The 17,006-nt window shown below is 53.0% G+C and overlaps 1 protein-coding gene across 3 annotated transcripts in view; it reads left to right on the forward strand.

Moving 5' to 3' along the window:
• The first annotated feature begins 10,086 nt into the window (after positions 1 to 10,086).
• AXIN1 (axin 1) overlaps positions 10,087 to 17,006 on the forward strand; it is an 88,433-nt gene continuing 81,513 nt past the window's right edge. For 2 of the 3 annotated variants that reach the window (XM_067306025.1, XM_067306027.1), the window contains exons 1-2: positions 10,087 to 10,172; positions 11,965 to 12,930. In XM_067306025.1, coding sequence (XP_067162126.1) covers positions 12,056 to 12,930 — 875 coding nt within the window. In that variant the 5' untranslated portion in view covers positions 10,087 to 10,172; positions 11,965 to 12,055. Of the gene's footprint in view, positions 10,173 to 11,961; positions 12,931 to 17,006 lie in introns of all 3 variants that reach the window. The other variant, XM_067306026.1, reaches the window with a different exon arrangement.

The following is a 17,006-nucleotide window of genomic DNA, read 5'->3' on the forward strand; positions in this document are numbered from 1 at the left end:
CCAGGCTCAGGATGTGACTGCCTGCAGCACTGCGCCGCTCCCAGCAGGTTGTTCCCAGCTCTCAGCTGCAATGCTTAGAAAGTGCCGACACCATGAACACAAGGCATGGAGATGCAGTGGGGTCCCAGAATGAAGCTTTTGCCCTCCAGGATGTCCCAGCACTACAAGGAGTGAAGGCAGGAAGTTGATGTCTTCCGGGATAGGGCAGAGTCTCCCATCCTGGCAGGGCATCACCTCCGGATGTCCAAGCTGCAACACGGCCCTCAGTGCTGGCAGAGCACCTGCAGCCAGAGGAGCTGGTGCTGTCTCTGTAGCAGCTTGGGAGGCCAGGGACCCCAGTGTGAAGGAGAGGGATGGGGGTGGAGGAGGCCCAAGTCCCACAGCCTTCCCACCTGTCTGGCATAGCAGGCTCATGGGTGGTCTCTATAAACAAGCACCATCAAGGCAAAAAGGTGTAAGCTTTCTTTTTAAGAAAGGGCTCATAGACAGGGTTTGCTGTTCACTGAGGCCAACCCTGTCCAACAAGGGATGGCTGCTCTGTATGGTCTTGAATCATCTTGATCTACCCTTTCATCGTGTTTCCGGTTTCGTAACTGGGAGCCAGACTCTGCACCCAGCTGGAACAAACTTTTATTCTGTTTCACCCTAACGTTTGCTTATCACTGGAGGAAAATTCAAGGCAGGCTGACAAATTTGGGTGCTTTTGTCTCTTCTGAGGTGTTGAATCCAAATCAGGTGGTACATTCAGGCTCCCAGGGGCCTGCCCCACAAGCCAAGATGCAGGGACTCAGAAAGCAGCTTCTGCTGCATTGCAGATGCCTCTGAGGGACCAGTACTGCCAGGGCTGGAGAGATGTCTTTAGACCAGTGCCTCCTACAAGAAGGGATGCCACACAGGTTCAAACCAGCATCGCCCGGTTCAAACGCCTCACTCTCCTCTGCAAAACTACCTCTGTCTTGCTTAGGTCCCCCTGTTCTGCTCTCATCCAAGCCTTGGACCTGCATGGATGATATGCTAAAGAGAAATACCTGTGTGAGCCAATTGTAGGCGGAGCTTATGGTTGGTAATAGCTGATCCTTCATTAAGCACTTAACAAGCAAGTCGGAAACTGCCTACTGGCTTCCCTGACTGTTGCAGGGACCTTGGGAGGTGAGAGCAAGGCCCACTCTGCAGAGGTGTTCAGGCTGATGGGCATCTCCTCGCTCACCAGCTGAGGGTACCATCTGCAGCGACCCATCCCACAGCTCTTGCATCCGGCTCCGGTGGCAGCTCTGGTGCGACTGCTGTTGGGTACCCTCGCTACCTGCGCGGGAGGCTGCTCCATCTCTCTGTGCATCAATGCACGGAGGCTGCTTCATCTCTCCCTGCCCTGTGGGGCAGGAGCTGCTTTCCAGCTCCCAGACAGACCATATCCATGGCCACTTCTCACTGTTTGTTCTCATGCCAGCTGTGTTCTGTGGCTCTGGTGACACTGGGTCGCAGATGCCTCCTTCCCAGCTTAGCTCTTCAAGGTGCTCTCAGTTCCCTGAGTCCAGGATGACTTTGCTGTCCTGAGGCAGCATGGCAGCTGTGTCCCAGCTGTGCGCTTCCAAGGCCCTGTGCCATGTTGCTAATATTCTTGACTGCTAAAACATTTTATTCCTCCTCTTCTGCATGTGTCATTTGCCTATGGTCCAGGAGATAGTTATAAGCCACCACTTCCATCCCGGGTCATCCTTTCCTGACACTTGTCCATCTCAACCCTCTCTCTGCCACTGCTGCTCATGTGGCCAACCCTGACATCTGCCCCATAAATGACTGTACTTCAGGCATGACAGGAAGATGTGGTAAGCAGGGAGTTCCTCTGAGGGTGAGCTGCTCTTGGCCTTTGCCAGGGATTGGTTTAAGACCTCTGGATTCCTGTCTCTCAAGCTTTCAAGCCACCTGAGTGGCCAGATTTAGGCCCATGGGGTTTTCAGCCCTCTTCATATGACTTTTTGCTTAGAGCCTGTGGTTCGCCCAGGCTTTCTTCACCATATGGTCCCGGATGCAAGCCATCACGCATCACGCACTGCACTGAGCAACTTCAATCCAGTTTGCTCCAGGCAGTGCAGAGGCCCATCACAAACCCAGCTTGACACTTCTGTCCACATCACTTCAGATCAGCAGAGCCCAAAAGGGCACTGAAAAGCTCCAATGGATGGTCTTCATTTTGCCCAATGGCAATGGCTGAGTCCATTTCCCAGTTTCAGCACATTTCTGAGCAGCTTCTTGTCCTGATTCCCAAGCACTCATGCACTGGTGGGATGCAGAGCCAGATGGGGTTGCAGACAGTGTGGGGGAGGAATGTTTGAAGAGAGCTGTTATGCTTAGGTGTCTGTCAAGCAGCTTCAGGGTATTTCTATTTGTCACCCAGTTTGCAAGAGTTTTGTTTTTATAAAACCTAAATTTGGCACTAGCTATGACCTTGTAGGATCCTTTTAAATTGCAGCCAAAGGTTGAACAGCACCATCTAGTGCGCTTCACACTGAAAATGCCCATGCCGTGGAGGGACACTGGCTCTCCCGCACATTGTGGATTGCACATCTCTGGGATTAGAAGGGTAGGCTGGATGTTATTGTGCCATTAGCTATCAAACACAAGCACAGTGTCCGACCCACCATGCTTTGGGGGAGCAGCAGTGGGTGAGACTAAAACCAGGCTCCACAGACACGTGCCTAATGATGTGACATTTGATCCTTGCATTCGGCCCAAGCCATGGCTGATTCTCCCGGGAGGATTTGTGCAACTGCCCAGCACAGTGTGAACTGCTGCCTTAGAGTCACTATGAAGAACAGATTCATTTGAGGTGAATATTGTCCATGCTGAAGCTGAATTTACTGCTCTCAATCTTTGTAGAAGTGAAGCTTGAAAACTTAAGACTCCAAAGCCAACTAGAAGGAAAATTATGATACTACCAGAAAACATCACTGTGTAGCTCAGACAGATCTTAGTTAATGGCTAGCAGTGAAGCTCTATGGATCTCACAGCACAGACTTTGCGTATATAGTGTTGGCAGCATTAAACCAGATCCGTTCATGCTGTACGATTCACCAAAACACTGGTGGTCTCTTGGCCAGTTTCACTTCTAAAGCCCTGTAACAAAAACATCCTTCTGATAAAAACTGCAGCCTTGCTTGCATTTGCAGCCAATACTATCCCATAGGCTGATCAGCAATTCAAAGGTTGCTGGCCCAGGACCTGTCGATGGCACATCTGCGATGCTCTCTGCGCAGAAGCGTTGCTCTGCACCAGGCCTACAGACATTTCACTGCTTCAGGGCACACCACGGTGACCCAGACCCAGCAGAGCCCTCCCTGGGATCGTTGCTCTCTGCAGGCTGGGGGAACGGCCCATGGGGCCCTGCACTCTAAGGTCCCTTGAGCCCAGAGACCCCTTTGCCTGTTTTTGCCCTGGGTCTCGCTGACATGCTTTCCGGTGCAGGCTCTCTGCTGTTTTGTCTTTGCACAGCCCTTGCTCCCAGGGCCGTACGGAGACTTAGACAAAATAACACAGCGTGCAGTTATCTGCTTACTTTCCCTGCCAGTCTGATGCAGTCTTTTGGCCTGGAGAGACATTTGCTGAGTGGTCACAGCACATAACTTGTTTAATCACATAGTGCTTCCCTATTTCCCTCTCTTTCTCTGTCAGTCTTTGCTCTGAGTCAGGCTTCTTTGACCATGCGTGGTCATGGATACCAGCTGGACTCCTCCTGCTAAAACATACCCATCTCTTCCACCTTCTAGCCTGTGCATCCCATGTCCTCACTCTGGCTCCACAGCCCTCTCTCATGCTCTGGTTTACAGGCTAGTGTCAACATTTCAGTCCATCTGTGCTGCATTTGGGGACTTCTCACTCCTCATTTCCCGGAGAGAGCAGGAAGGGATGAACTGTCTTGAGGTCTGGCCACTCCCTTGGGTGAAGGTGTCACCTGAAGGGATGACAATTCAGCTTTGTGGCTGGTTACCCTCCCCGGTCTGGCAGAGTTGTGATGTGGCCTTGGCAGCAACTGGTGACTTCCGTGTACTCGCTGAAGGTCCATGTGGCATTTCCTTATGACTTCATAATTCCACCGATCCCAAATTGCTACAGAGGAGCACTAGCATTTACTCACTGGAGCACTCCTTCAGGGGGGTTGTGCTCACTAAGCAAGTAGTGTGACACTTAAAAGCCCAACAGTGGGCAGAACCCAAGTTTTACCTGCAGACCCGAACAATTCCATCATTAACAGGGTGAAATCACATGAGGTGGAGGAGGAGGTGGTCGCCACTGCTACTAGAAGATGCATGCAGGAAACTATCGACCCCATTTGAAAGAGAAGTTGTAAGGAAATCTGGCAGATTTAGAAGGGCTCTTGTTTTCATGGGTTGGGGTTGCTTTCTGGACAGTGTAATCTTGGAGAAGTACGAGGCAGGACCACATTAAAAAGCTGATTAAAATGGGAGAAATGGACAGTTTTGGTTGACTGGCCTTTACCCTTTCAGACACCGAGGGAAAGTAGAGGAAGCGTTGAAAGATCTTGCAGTCTGATTCCTCCGTCCTGTAGCCAATGACTTTTGACTTGGTTCTTCACTCTTGATATTCACAGGTAAATTTGGAAGTAGCAAATGTTGGCCCCAGGCAAAACAAAGGGACTGGGCTCCTTTGTGTGGGTGTATAAATCTGTGAAAAGCAGCAAGGTGACTCCAGAGGGAGCCCATAGCTCTCATCCTTCCCCTGAGCCCAGCTAGAGAAACAGAAAATGAAAGCGGAAGGGGCACAGGGAGGGCTTGGCATGAGCATGGAGGGACTTCACCTCTTGCAGCATACAAAGAGGAGGCTGCCTGGCTGCATCTCACCAGCCTGCATAGGTAGATGCAGAAGGCCTGATCCTGGTGTAGATGGAAAGAGCTAAACCACCCGGGATGGGAAGCATCCCCTCTGAATTTCTGGCCGCTCTCAGAAAAGCAACATCTTGACAAGCTGCACAGCCCTTCCTTCAGCATTAACTCCCCAGAACAAGCCAAACTCTGCACGGTGCCAGCAGAAACCATCTAGCTCTGCAGAAACAGGAGACCACTGGGGAAGACAGACCTAGACAAAATGATAAATTAGGGCTGTGGGGTGATCTAGCCAGAGCACGATGACAGCGTTGTGACCAGAGAAAGCAAGAGGCACTGAGATGCTGGAGCTGGGTTGTGCAGCCTTCACACTGCCAGGCAAGCCACCCTCTGCTCACAGGGGTGCGAGGCTCCCCACAGCAAAGGGAAATCGCTGGCTGTTGGGCCATTGGAGTGCGACTGATTCCTGCTTGTCACGGTGTAGCGCATGAAGAAAGCAGCCTGCAGGCTTTCTTCCAAAGAAGCAGCTGCAAAGACTGTAGCAAGAGCAAGCTTTGGTGCAATGGAAGAGCGCATCTGAGTGCGCAGCACCAATTGTATGCAATGGAGAGGAAAACACCGCGTTTGGTATCTGCATCTGAAACTGGTGCCCTCATTGGAGCAGGGCAGAGCTGGCTGCCATTTCTAGGGACGTGAGGACAGAGAGTCTGTAGCAGTCCTGCACTGCTGAAAGGGACCTGCTGGCAAAAGGTTTGGTAGCAAGCGTGAAAGTCACTTTTGCCCAGTAACAAGCCTTTTACTTGGCTATAACCTCCAGGGCCCTGGCTGCCCCTTCTTCTGTGAAGTGTGAGTAAAACCTCCTGCCTGCCCTGCTGCTGCTGTCAGTGCTTCAGAGAACATCAGTAGAGGAGTCAGCAAGCCATCCCCAGTGGGGATCGTGGAAGTCACCGGATGGGGGGAAACATGGCTGGGAGGTGGCCGGTGCAGATCATATTCCTGCCAGATGGTGCTGTGGGGTCACTGGCCATCCCCATGCCATCCCCTGGCAGTAAATCAGTATCTGAGGATGAGAACAGAGTCAGAAGCAGGCATCTCACCTCCACCCCACGCAGTCCAGCCACATGTCCTGTACGTCATGTGGATGCAGCATCTGGCCGGCTCCAATGCTGTTCCCCCTCTGAGACTCATAGGGCACACACTGTCAGCCTCTGGCCAGCAAAGTCCTGCCAGCATTTCTCTTGCTACTCCCACATCCAGCCAGGCCCCGAGGAGCAGTAAGCAGTGGAGGCTAAGGGGAGGGATGCCAGGAGCTCCAGGGCAAGCAAGGACCCAGCATGCATGCCAAGCCCTGGTACCTCAGCCACGTGCACCCTCCTGTACCCAACCTTGTCACCTTCTGCTCGCCACTCCCCACCCTTCTACCCCTTGCCTTTGGGAGTCTCTTCCAGTGATTTGCATGGAGAAATCTGGGTTTGATTTCTCATGCGAATTCAGTTCTGGCCAGGAATTCTTGCTGGGCCTTTCTCTGAGAGATGAAAAGCCCTCTAATACCTGATAGTCTCTCACCCATGAAGCTGCTTAAGCACTGTAATCAGGGCACCTCTTAGGCTCCTTTGAACTAGTTAAAGAGGCTGCATTTCTCAGACATCTCGGTGCAAAATGTTTTCTCTGGAGACTGGGATCCTTTCTAACTCTCTCTGCCTGTGCTCTAATTCTTCAGCATCCTTTCTCAAATGCAGACACTGGAACTGGGCAAGCTTTGGGTTCCCACCTCACTGGTGTCCTAGATACCTAAAACCATCCTGCTCCTCACCGCTCCCCCACTTCTACATCAAAGGCTGGCCTGACCCCTTCTGCTGTAGCATCAACCCCCCCCATCCTGGTCAGGACTTTCCAAGGGGGGCTCCTGCTCCGACGCTTTCCCCTCTGTCTCCGAAGCTCTTTTCTGAATCGTTGCTTTCCAAAGTGCGGTTTTCCGTTAGAAGCAGCGGCCTGCATTCTCTGCTCCTAAGAAGTATCATTTTGCATCTGTGCACATTCAAACACACTTTATTTGCCTGGACTCAGCTCATGAAGTTTTCTACAGCTGGCTTGACCTCATCCATGTCTCCTGCCCCTCTCGTTTTCCTGGCCCCTGCATTTTTCTCAGCAGGGCTTTTTAATCTATTTCTAGACCATTGATGAAAATGCTGAATAGCACTGGGCTTCACATCAAACTCTGCGGACACCCACTGAGAGCGCTTCCATTCTGCAAGGATTCCCCATTGATGGCTGTCGGTTTGCCAGTTCCCAGTCCCTTTAAGGTGTCTCTCTTGATGTTGTATTGTGCTAATTTTTAATCAGAATACTATATGGATTAAGTCACATGCCTGAACAGAGTCCAGGTCTATTATTCCTATGCCATAACCTTTATCAGCCGAACTTGTAATCTCTTCAAAGGATGACATCAGAGTTTGACAAGAGCTATTTTCCAGAAACCAGGCTGATTGCATTAATTATATTCCCATCCTTTAATTCTTTACCAGCTGAATCCCACATCAGCTTTTCCATTATTGTGCCGAGATCAGTGTTGCACTGTTACATGTAAATCAGCTACTAGCATCATCCACATGAAAGAGCACAAGGAACGGCACCATTCTGCTGGGCTCTCCTGCGGGGTAGGGAAGGGGAGCACCCCTGGCTGCGGTACGTTTTTGTGCATTTCAGGAAGCTGAAAAAAATGTTGTACATTCCAGAAAGCGTCCCCTGAAATGCATGCGCACAAAACACAAATGTGAGCAAGTGTTGAACATACGGGTACGCAGAGCAGAATAATGCTGATTAAAATCAGAAGCTGATCCTTATCAGAAATCTTTCTGAGCCGCTTCTGGTTTCCAGAGGGCTGTCTCATGGCTTGTTTGCTTGTTTAGCTTCAGGGATCGCACCGAGGGATCTGCCTTGCTCGGTCCCAGGGCTCTGACTGTCTCATCACTTCCCAGGGAAGAAACAGGCTTCGGATTTCCCTGTAGGAGGAGTTCCCTGAACTCTTGTTCAGTCTTTGCATGTGGTAATCCCTTTCTTTTTCTTTTTGCAATGTCACCCAGCCCTCCCACACATGAAAGCGTTACAGTCTTTGTGCTGGGGTATCACTTCTGGCCCAGAGCCCTCTCTAATCAACCATTTCTGGGCAAGGCATGATCCCCTCCACCTTTTCTCAGGAAGAGTCTCCATGTTGTTTCACCCATTTCAGTCTATACAGTGCCACCTCTTGGTGAGTTCTCTTATTTATGCTAGCTGCAGAATTGCGGGGTTCCTCAGAGAAACACGAGACGCACCAGCAGTTTTGAAATCAGCTCTAGCTGTTTCACCAGGCGAAAGCCACCCACGGAGCAGTTATCTGCACTCCTCCATCCCTCGGCCCACAGATGCAGGTCTCTTCTAGGACGACCTCAAACAAAGATTAGCCATTAAATCCCACCACCTAGCAGAAGGGGCCTAGGAGTAGCGTGGAGCCAGCTTTGAGGATCACTGCCATTTCCTTTCCAAGATGAACAGAGATCTTTTGCCAGAGGTAGCTGTGCAGCAGAACAGCAGGTCTCCAAAGCATGAGTCTCTCCCGGGCTGAGTTCTGGTCAGGATGCTTAAAAAAGCTCTTCTGGGCTTATTTTGTCCAGAAAATGCAGAAGAAAAAGGAGGTGTAATTCCATGCTCCTTTCCTACTTCTGGAGCTGCTCAGCCTTTGAGTAACACAGCAGTTTAGTTAGGGCTCTCCTGGGCTTTCCCAAGGCAGCAGAGCCCATGGGCAGGCCAGAGTCCTGACCCCTCTCAGCTACCTGCAGTGGGAAGGAGAAGTTATGCACTGAGGTGTGCATGATCCCTGAGGTCACCCTAGAGACACGGGCTGTTCCTGGACTGGGATGTCCAGAGGGCAGACTGCCACACTGACCGCGTCAGTCTGTCCGTCTCAGTCCACGTGCTCTGCTGTTCATGTGGGCTGTTCCCCGGCTAGGCCTTTGATGCCTCCTCAGTCCCCGTCTTGCCCCCTAAAGCAGCATGGCCACAGGGCCTCAAGGAGTGCCGACCCTCGTGGCAGCTCGGCAGGGCTCACAAGGCCAAATCACTGGGCTGTGCCAAGCATGTCACCCTTCACCATGCCAGCACGCTTGTCCCCTTGAGAACTGACGGGCGCCCAGATCACGTGCTCTCCTCCTAGGGAAAGCTGTTGTGCGTTTCTCCCTGATGGTCCCCAGAAACGATTATGTGGTCGCTGCGGCTCAGTCTGGGGTGGCGAGGCCACCCAGCCCGCTGCGCACACAGCAGGCGGCACCCCGGGGACGGCAGGGCTCGGGGACGGCGGGTCACTGGGTCCTGCACTCCCCAGGGGACAGCAGGGCTCGGGGACGGCAGGTCACTGGGCCCCGCACCCCCCAGGGGACGGCAGGGCTCGGGGACGGCGGGTCACTGGGTCCCGCACCCCCCAGGGGACGGCAGGGCTCAGGGACGGTGGGTTGCTAGGGCCCGGGCGACGGCGAGGCTTGGGGACGGAGGGTCCCCAGGCCCATGTGCGCCACGGGCGACGGTGGGGACGGCGCGGTCGGTGCCCATGGGTCAGGAGGCCCCGGGCGCGCTCTGGGGACGGCGCAGACGGCAGGGCTCGTGTCCGGCGGGCGCCAGACCTCGCAGGCTCCCCGAGCGACGGCGGGGAGAGCAGGGCTCGTCCTGGTGGCACCAGGCCCGGGCGGCGGCGCCGCTCCCCGCCGCGGCAGGCCCTGGCTCGGCCTCCCCGCGACAGGGGAGGCGGCGAGCGGGGCCCTGCCACGGGCCCCAGCGGGGCCTGCGCCGGGGGTGGCCGCCGCGGCGCCGGGGCAGCCAGGCCGGGGCCGGGGCCGGGGCCGGGCGCGCTGCGGCCCAGCGGCAGCGGCGGCGGCGGCGGGGCCCGCGCGGCGCCTCCCCCCGCGCCCGGCCGGTCCCGCTCCGCCCCCGTCTCCGTCCCCGTCCCCGTCCCCGTCCCCGTCCCCGTCCCCGCCTCCGCGGCCGGGCGGCGGAGCGCGGCGCGGGCTGGCGGCGCGGCCCAGGCCCGCAGTACCGGGCGGGGGCGCGGGGGGCGCGGCTGAGCCGCTCTCTCCCGGCGCTGCGAGGCAGCGGCGCAGGCGGAGCGGTGCGGGGCTCGCTGCTCTCCGTGTCGCCGCCAGAGCCAGCGGCCGCGGCCATGGGCGTCCCGGGCCGCCCGCTTTGTGCCGCCGCCGCCGCCCCGCCGCCGCCGCCGCCGCCGCCCGCCGCCCCGGGCCGCCGCCGCCGCCGCTGCTGAGCCGCATGGGCCGGGCCCCGCGCCGCCGCCGCCGCTGCTCCGTGCGGGTGAGTGAGCGGAGGGGAGGCGGCCCCGAGCCCAGGCCCTGCGCCGAGGCCGCGCCGGGAGGCCGCCGCCGAGCCGGCGCTAGGCCGCCAGGGCGCGGGGGGCGGGCGCTGCTGCCGGCGGCCCCGGGCCGCGCCGCGCCGCGCCGAGCCGAACCGCGCGGGGCGGGAGCGGCGCCGGGGCGCGGGGCCGCCGCGCCGAGCGGAGCCGAGCGGAGCCGAGCCGGGGCGGGCGGCCCCGGGCCCCGCCGCTCGCCCGCCCCCAAGTTCGCGGCGGCGGCCGGTGCCGCGCTGCGCGGCGGGCTGGCGTCGCGCTGGCCGGGGCAGAGCCCTGTCAGCCTCCGCGGCGGGCGCCCCGCTGCCCACGGGCGGGCTGCGCCGCGCGCACTGCGGGAAACCTCCGAGCGGCGCAACTTGGAGCAGGGCGGCGGGGTCGAGGCGGCCGCGGCGGGCGGCGGGCGGCGGGCGCGGGGCGAGCGCGAGCCCTGGAGCCGCGCGCGGGCGGTGAGCGGCGCCGCTGCCCGAGCCGGGCTCTGCCCGCGGCTCGGCCCCGCGCAGCGCCCGCGGCCTTGGCCCCGCGCGGAGCGAGAGCGGCGGCGCCCGCCCGCTGCGCGCCGCTTCGGCCGGGCGCCGGGAGGGACGGCAGCTCCCGGGCTGCCGCGCTGCAGGCGTCAGCCGGTCCCACGGGGCGTTTCGGGTTTTGCTGGGTCTCGGTGACACGCAGGTTGGCTGCAAGGACAGCCGTGGCGTCGCGTGGGTGGTGTTTTCCAGCCCAGCCGGGAGAGGAAAGAGGGGGAAAAATGGCAAAGCATCCAAAAGATGTGTTCATATGGGTGGGGTGCGCTTGGAGAGGGAGGCTGCGTTAAAACGCGTCTTCCCCGATATGTTTTCACGCGCGACGGAGTTAAGCCAGCGCAAGGAGCGATTTGGCAGGCAGCTGGAGCTTTGCGGTACGCGGGGCTTTGAGGCTGACGGTGCTGGGCAAAACACAACTTTTGCTACTGTCTTTAAATAATTAAGTGACTTTGCCTAGCCGCGAAAGTAGCTCTCCAGGGATTGTCCTCTTCTGCTTTTACCTCCTTCCCCCACACCTTCCACCCTCCATATTGACTCGTTACTCTTCTTTTTAAGAAGTTACGTTTGATAAAGTTGCCTCCTTGAGGTGATTTTCTCACCTTTGTTTGATGACCTGAAATTTTCCCAGGCATGTAGCACACGGCGTTTGTTAGCTTAGATGAACCCTTGCTGCATGGCCTCTCTGTGAAACACAGTGCCGGAATCGAAATCCTGTAGTAACATGCCCGTTAGAGGCAAGAATGTAGTTCAGATGCCCAAAATATTGGGGTCAATGTTGCGTTTGGATTCCCCTAGTGCTAGACAAGACCCTGCAGTGTCTCTCTAAAATGCAAGAATTTGAGAGGAATTTCGCATTGGTATGTCACTTGATTGTATGGAGAGCCACCTGTGCTTGGTCAAGTTCTGGACTCCGTTTCAGTACTAATCGGGTATTCTTTCAGAGTATTTTTCTCAGGCCTTAAATTCCTACTTGGGGATGAGAATTTGCTAAATTTGTAGGCAGATAAAAACATATTACCTTGGTATGGCTTACTACATCTACTGTTCAGATAGACTCTGCAGGTAAAATTAGTGTCCAGTTTAGGAGGCTCAGAGTTTTGTCATTGACTTTGCTGAAAAAGAAGATTTAATACAGTAATGCAAAGCAAAATTAGCGGTTTGTAACCTTAGAGTGTTTATTTGCAGTAATACTTGATTTTTTTCTCATCTGTTTCAGCAGAACAAACGTGTTCACATTGGAGCTACAAATATTGGTGTTTTGAGATTTCAGCTCTTCTCCCACGGTTCCTGTGCAAGCAAGTGCCATAAAAATGAACGTCCAGGGGAAAGGCTTCCCTTTGGACCTCGGAGGAAGCTTCACTGAAGATGCTCCGAGGCCACCAGTTCCTGGTGAGGAAGGTGAACTCGTGTCCACAGATCCAAGGCCAATTAGCCATGGTTTCTACTCCAGTAAAAGTGATGTTAGAAATGAGATGTCCACAGCAACGCCAAGGCGCTCGGATTTGGATTTGGGGTATGAGCCAGAGGGGAGTGCTTCGCCAACTCCACCCTACTTGAAATGGGCCGAGTCGCTGCACTCCTTGCTGGATGATCAAGATGGTATCAATCTCTTCAGGACTTTCCTGAAACAGGAGGACTGTGCAGATCTGCTGGACTTCTGGTTTGCCTGCAGCGGCTTCAGGAAGCTGGAGCCATGCATGTCTAATGAGGAAAAAAGACTCAAACTGGCAAAAGCCATTTACAAAAAATACATTCTCGACAACAATGGAATTGTGTCCCGGCAGATCAAACCAGCCACAAAAAGCTTCATCAAAGACTGTGTCATGAAACTACAGATTGACCCTGACATGTTCGACCAGGCCCAAACTGAGATTCAGTGCATGATAGAAGACAATACCTACCCTTTATTCCTTAAGTCAGATATTTATTTGGAATATACAAGGACAGGTGGGGAAAGTCCAAAAATTTATAGCGATCCGAGCTCAGGGTCTGGGACAGGGAAAGGGCTACCTGGTTATCTGCCTACTCTGAACGAGGACGAGGAGTGGAAATGTGACCAAGACACGGAGCCGGAGGCCAGCAGAGACTCTGCCCCCTCGAGCAGGCTCACCCAGAAGCTGCTTTTGGAGACCGCGACCCAGCGGGCCACATCGACTCGGCGGTACAGTGAGGGGAGAGAGTTCAGGTACGTGAGCGCGCCGGCAGGACCCGTTTTGCGTTGCCTCCGCGGAACAGCTCGGGGAGCTGTTGTGAGTTTGGGGGCGCTGGGCAACAGGGGACATTTGGCAGTCGCTGATGCTTGGGAGCGGGCAAGCATCAGTATCGGGACGGGATGACGCTGCGGTGACGCTTTGTTGGAATCCAGCTTTATTTGGATATAGTCGCAAATTATTTTAAGGTTGTCTTGGGCTGTTTCTGTTTGATTCCCGTGGATCATCCCGGCAGCGCATTTCTCACCCTCGGATACTGCTGCCGAGTGTGGTCTGGATGTAGGACTCGGTGCAGAGCTATCAGCTGTGGGCAGCCCTCCCGCGTGCGCTAAACGAGTAGAGGAGCTCCACTTTCCGGTTGGCTTTGAGCCTGCAGTGGCAGGAGGTCAGTGTTCAGTTATAGGAACGCAGATGAATGCAGCTCGTGGTAAAAGTTCGTCCTGTAAATATACAAGGAAATGGTTGTGATGAGCCGCAACTAGAGGCTGCAGGAAGTGTGCAGGGAATACCCTAACGTCCGCAAGACTCATACGGGTCAAATGGGGTTCAGAGCGCTCCCTGGAAGCGCTATTGCTTTGCACTCGAGAGATTCCTGACAGTGAATTCTAGCAGTGTCAAAGCAGGAATTGCTAAATCCAGCTAAAACCTTTCCGTTTTAAAGCTTTTCTGTTCATTAAAATAATAGGGGTTTTTTGGGTTTTTTTTCTTAGCTAGATGAGCTGCGGTGTTTTGCAGGCTGTTTTCTTCTGGGTCCCCCACCCACTTCCAGCCAACATGGATTTTGAAACTTGCTGAGAGCTCAGTTAAAATTCCAGACAATTAACTTAGCAGGGAGTTCTCTGGGATCAATAAGTGCGTGTGTGTGTCTAACCCTCGCTGAATCAACAGAACGCGGCCAGAACACATTCCTCCTTTTTCAAAAATAAAATCTCCTTGTTTTAAGACCTGCTTAGGCTAAAATCTGACACTCTGTGAAGATTACGAAATGAAGTAGCTGAACTGTCCTCTTCAAAGCCGCCCGTCTCATGAAAAGCATTTCTGTGTTTAATCTCCCTCCGCCGTCCCTTTAGGCTGGCAGCTGGAAATGCATCCCGCCCTGTGCAAGGTCTCGGCACATTGCAGATGGTGAAATGTTTTCGTGGCGATTCTTGTTTTCTTATAGATTTTTGAGGAGGAGATGTTGCATGTGAAACTCTGAAAAAAGGGGGCTTCGCGTGAACTCCTGCTGTTTTAATCAGGAGCCTGAAAAACAAAATCCCATGGTCCTGGGACTTTCCTGTGGAGTTAATAAAAACCTTGAATGTTTCTTGAAGTGCGTTTTCGCTGAGCGATTGGGTACTTACTAAAAGCGAAGGATTAGAAAAGTCTACGATTTAAGTATCTTTTTATTTAAGCAATAATGGCTTTAAGATTGAAAACGACTTATTTGAGATTGAGTTGTGTTCAGCTTCCTTCCTAAAGCAGGTAGCAGAAACCCTTTTGGAATACCGTGCTGCTCAGGTCAAATTTCAGAAAAAAATGCAGTTTACCCATTATCTGCATATGTCGCTGCCAGATATTAAAATGGTTAAGAGACGAGCTATGAAATAGAAGTATTTTGGAATGCAGTTCCTCAGTTTCAGGCATTTTCATATGAGGTTGGAAGAAGATGAAATAAATCTTCACCCGGGGATGGAGGTCAGCAAAAATGTATTGCTGTGAATTTGTTGTGTCCATCAGCCTGTCCCTGAGGCTACAGACCCTCCATCGACCTGTTGGGCAGGGAGGCAGGGAAGTGTTTACCGTCGTCACCAGAGCAGGAGTCACTTCCGAGCCTGGAGTAGGCAAAGATAAGCTTTTTTTTCTTTTTAACGTTGGTATGTCAACTACAGTAGTGTCCGGAGCATGACCATGGAAGATGCTGCTGCATTGTAACGATCGCTGCATTTTTTTATTCTAAAAATCTGCTGAGATACTGATTTATGAAGTGGTTGTTTGTACGGCAGCTGATGGTTGAATCGACATACTTCCAGGATGTAGTATGGAAATAGCTGGTTTGAATAGGCTGGTTTTTAAGCTGTAGCATCTTTATCCTGCAAATATTTTATTTTTTTACTTTCTCAGGTGAGTAAGTGCCTTGGAAGCCAATGGAGCTACTTGTAGCAAGAAGCGAGAGCTGCGTGTAGCGTTTGAAAGGCTGGGTCCCAAGCCGTGCTGAAAATTTCCGCAAACTTTCCTTCTTTTTGTGTGTATGCGTGTAAGAATTTCTCATTTCTTTTCTGGAGGGAATGTTGAAATAAGCTGGTTTGCATTATATCTGAAGGCCTGTTTAATCTTCTCAAGATTTAACTTCTCTTCCTTGGCTTCCATGGAAACTCTAAATAAAGAGGAATCTGAGCACATGTAATAGAAGTATTGCTCTGTTAGCAAACGAGCATCTTGAATCAGCTCCAAATGTGTGCAGCAGAAAGTTCATAAATCTCAAAGCGTTAGCTCCGTTCTTATGAGGGCAAATGTTAAAAAAAAAAAAAAAAAGAAAGCTCAAACTGCAGAAGACAATCCGTTATTAATGGGGGCTGTTTTGAAGGTGTGCAAATATTCCTGTATGCGCAAGAATATCCTGCAGTAAAACCCCATCGCTGTTACCCACTGTGTTTTTGTGTGCGTAGGAAAAGGCCAATAGTCATTATAGTTAGGCTCCTGCAAATTAATTGGGCATTGGTTATGGATCAGTGAACTTCAAAGCGGGTAACCCCCAAAGATCTGGCGCATTAACTCGCCGCTTCCGAAACTGATACTAACGTGGCAGCGAGCGCGGCTAAATCTTTCATTAACCTCCTTTGGACGCGCGGGCGTTGGATTTTTCAGATAGGAAGAGCAGAAATTAAACCTGCGCCTCGCAACTGCTCTGCAGCCCGAGTTTTCTAGCGTTCCAGTAAAACGTGTTTGCTTTAAAAATTTGGAAATTTGTCACTGGTTTTTGAAACCGTCACATCAAGGTCATTTCTGCGTAGGTCTCCTCTGCCATCTTTTTTGCTTTAGATTGGAGGGGGGTTTGCCTTCCCACCCAAAAACCTCCACTCCCAAAGCTTTGAGGGCCAGAGTCCACAGACGTTGCCTTTGCTTTCTTTCCATGGCAGAAATTGAGAAGCGTATGCAGTGTTGCCTGTGAACATCGCTGATTTCTTCTCTTCCAAAAAGCCAAGCTAACAGATTTTGTTTGGTTCTGCCTGTTATTTTGCTTTTTGACCCCTGTGCCATGAAGTACTTCCACAAACACAACCTGTTAAAAATGAAAGATGGAGAAGGGCGATGAGTGGACGCGTGGCAGTGGGTGAAGTCTCCAGTCACTGGATGGTGAGGACTGCTGTGGTGGGAGCTGAGAAAAGACAATTTGATAAGCATGGGTGAAGAAACTTCTGAATGGAGGCTGGCTCCCTTGATTTACATCCTCGGTTTTGTTTTTTAAAGGCAGCTGGCCACATGATCGAAGTTTTGGGTTCCACAGTGCTAAGTTGACTAAGCTTATGGCTTTTCAGAAGTGCTGATGGTTCAAAAGAAAAGGACAGATAGTGTGGTTCTCCACTGGGGCTGGGGAGAAATCACCAGGATGGTCTTTATGCTTGTGCCCAAACACTGGCAGTGTCTCTGGGCACGCGCGAGAGTAACTCTCGTCCAAGCGTACAGCCTGTACTTTTTCATAGCAGGCTACTCTGCAGAGAGAAAGCAAGGAGAGAAACCACTGAGGGAGGTTTTAGGAGGACGTGACAACCTGTAGTGTGAGACTTGTTTCAAACCTGGCTCAGTGAGAACTGTCACCCTGAGGAGAAGTTAGGGAACAGTTCAGGGAAGGTGTGGAATCTCCCCACGGCTTCAGCAACATAAATGGCCCTGCCACCAAAAATGTCAGAAGTTGGGCCCCCATCAAGAAAAAGCTGAAATTTAGTTGGCAGACCTGATTTTGAAGCTTGCAATTCACAATTGAATTCTATGTTGCTCACTTCTTACTGAAAACTATGTAGTAAAGGAATTGGTGTTAATTGTACCAAATGGGTGGAAACCCGTGCATGCA

This window comes from Apteryx mantelli, chromosome 16, assembly GCF_036417845.1.
Source record: "Apteryx mantelli isolate bAptMan1 chromosome 16, bAptMan1.hap1, whole genome shotgun sequence".
In the NCBI taxonomy this organism is placed as follows: Eukaryota; Metazoa; Chordata; class Aves; order Apterygiformes; family Apterygidae; genus Apteryx; species Apteryx mantelli.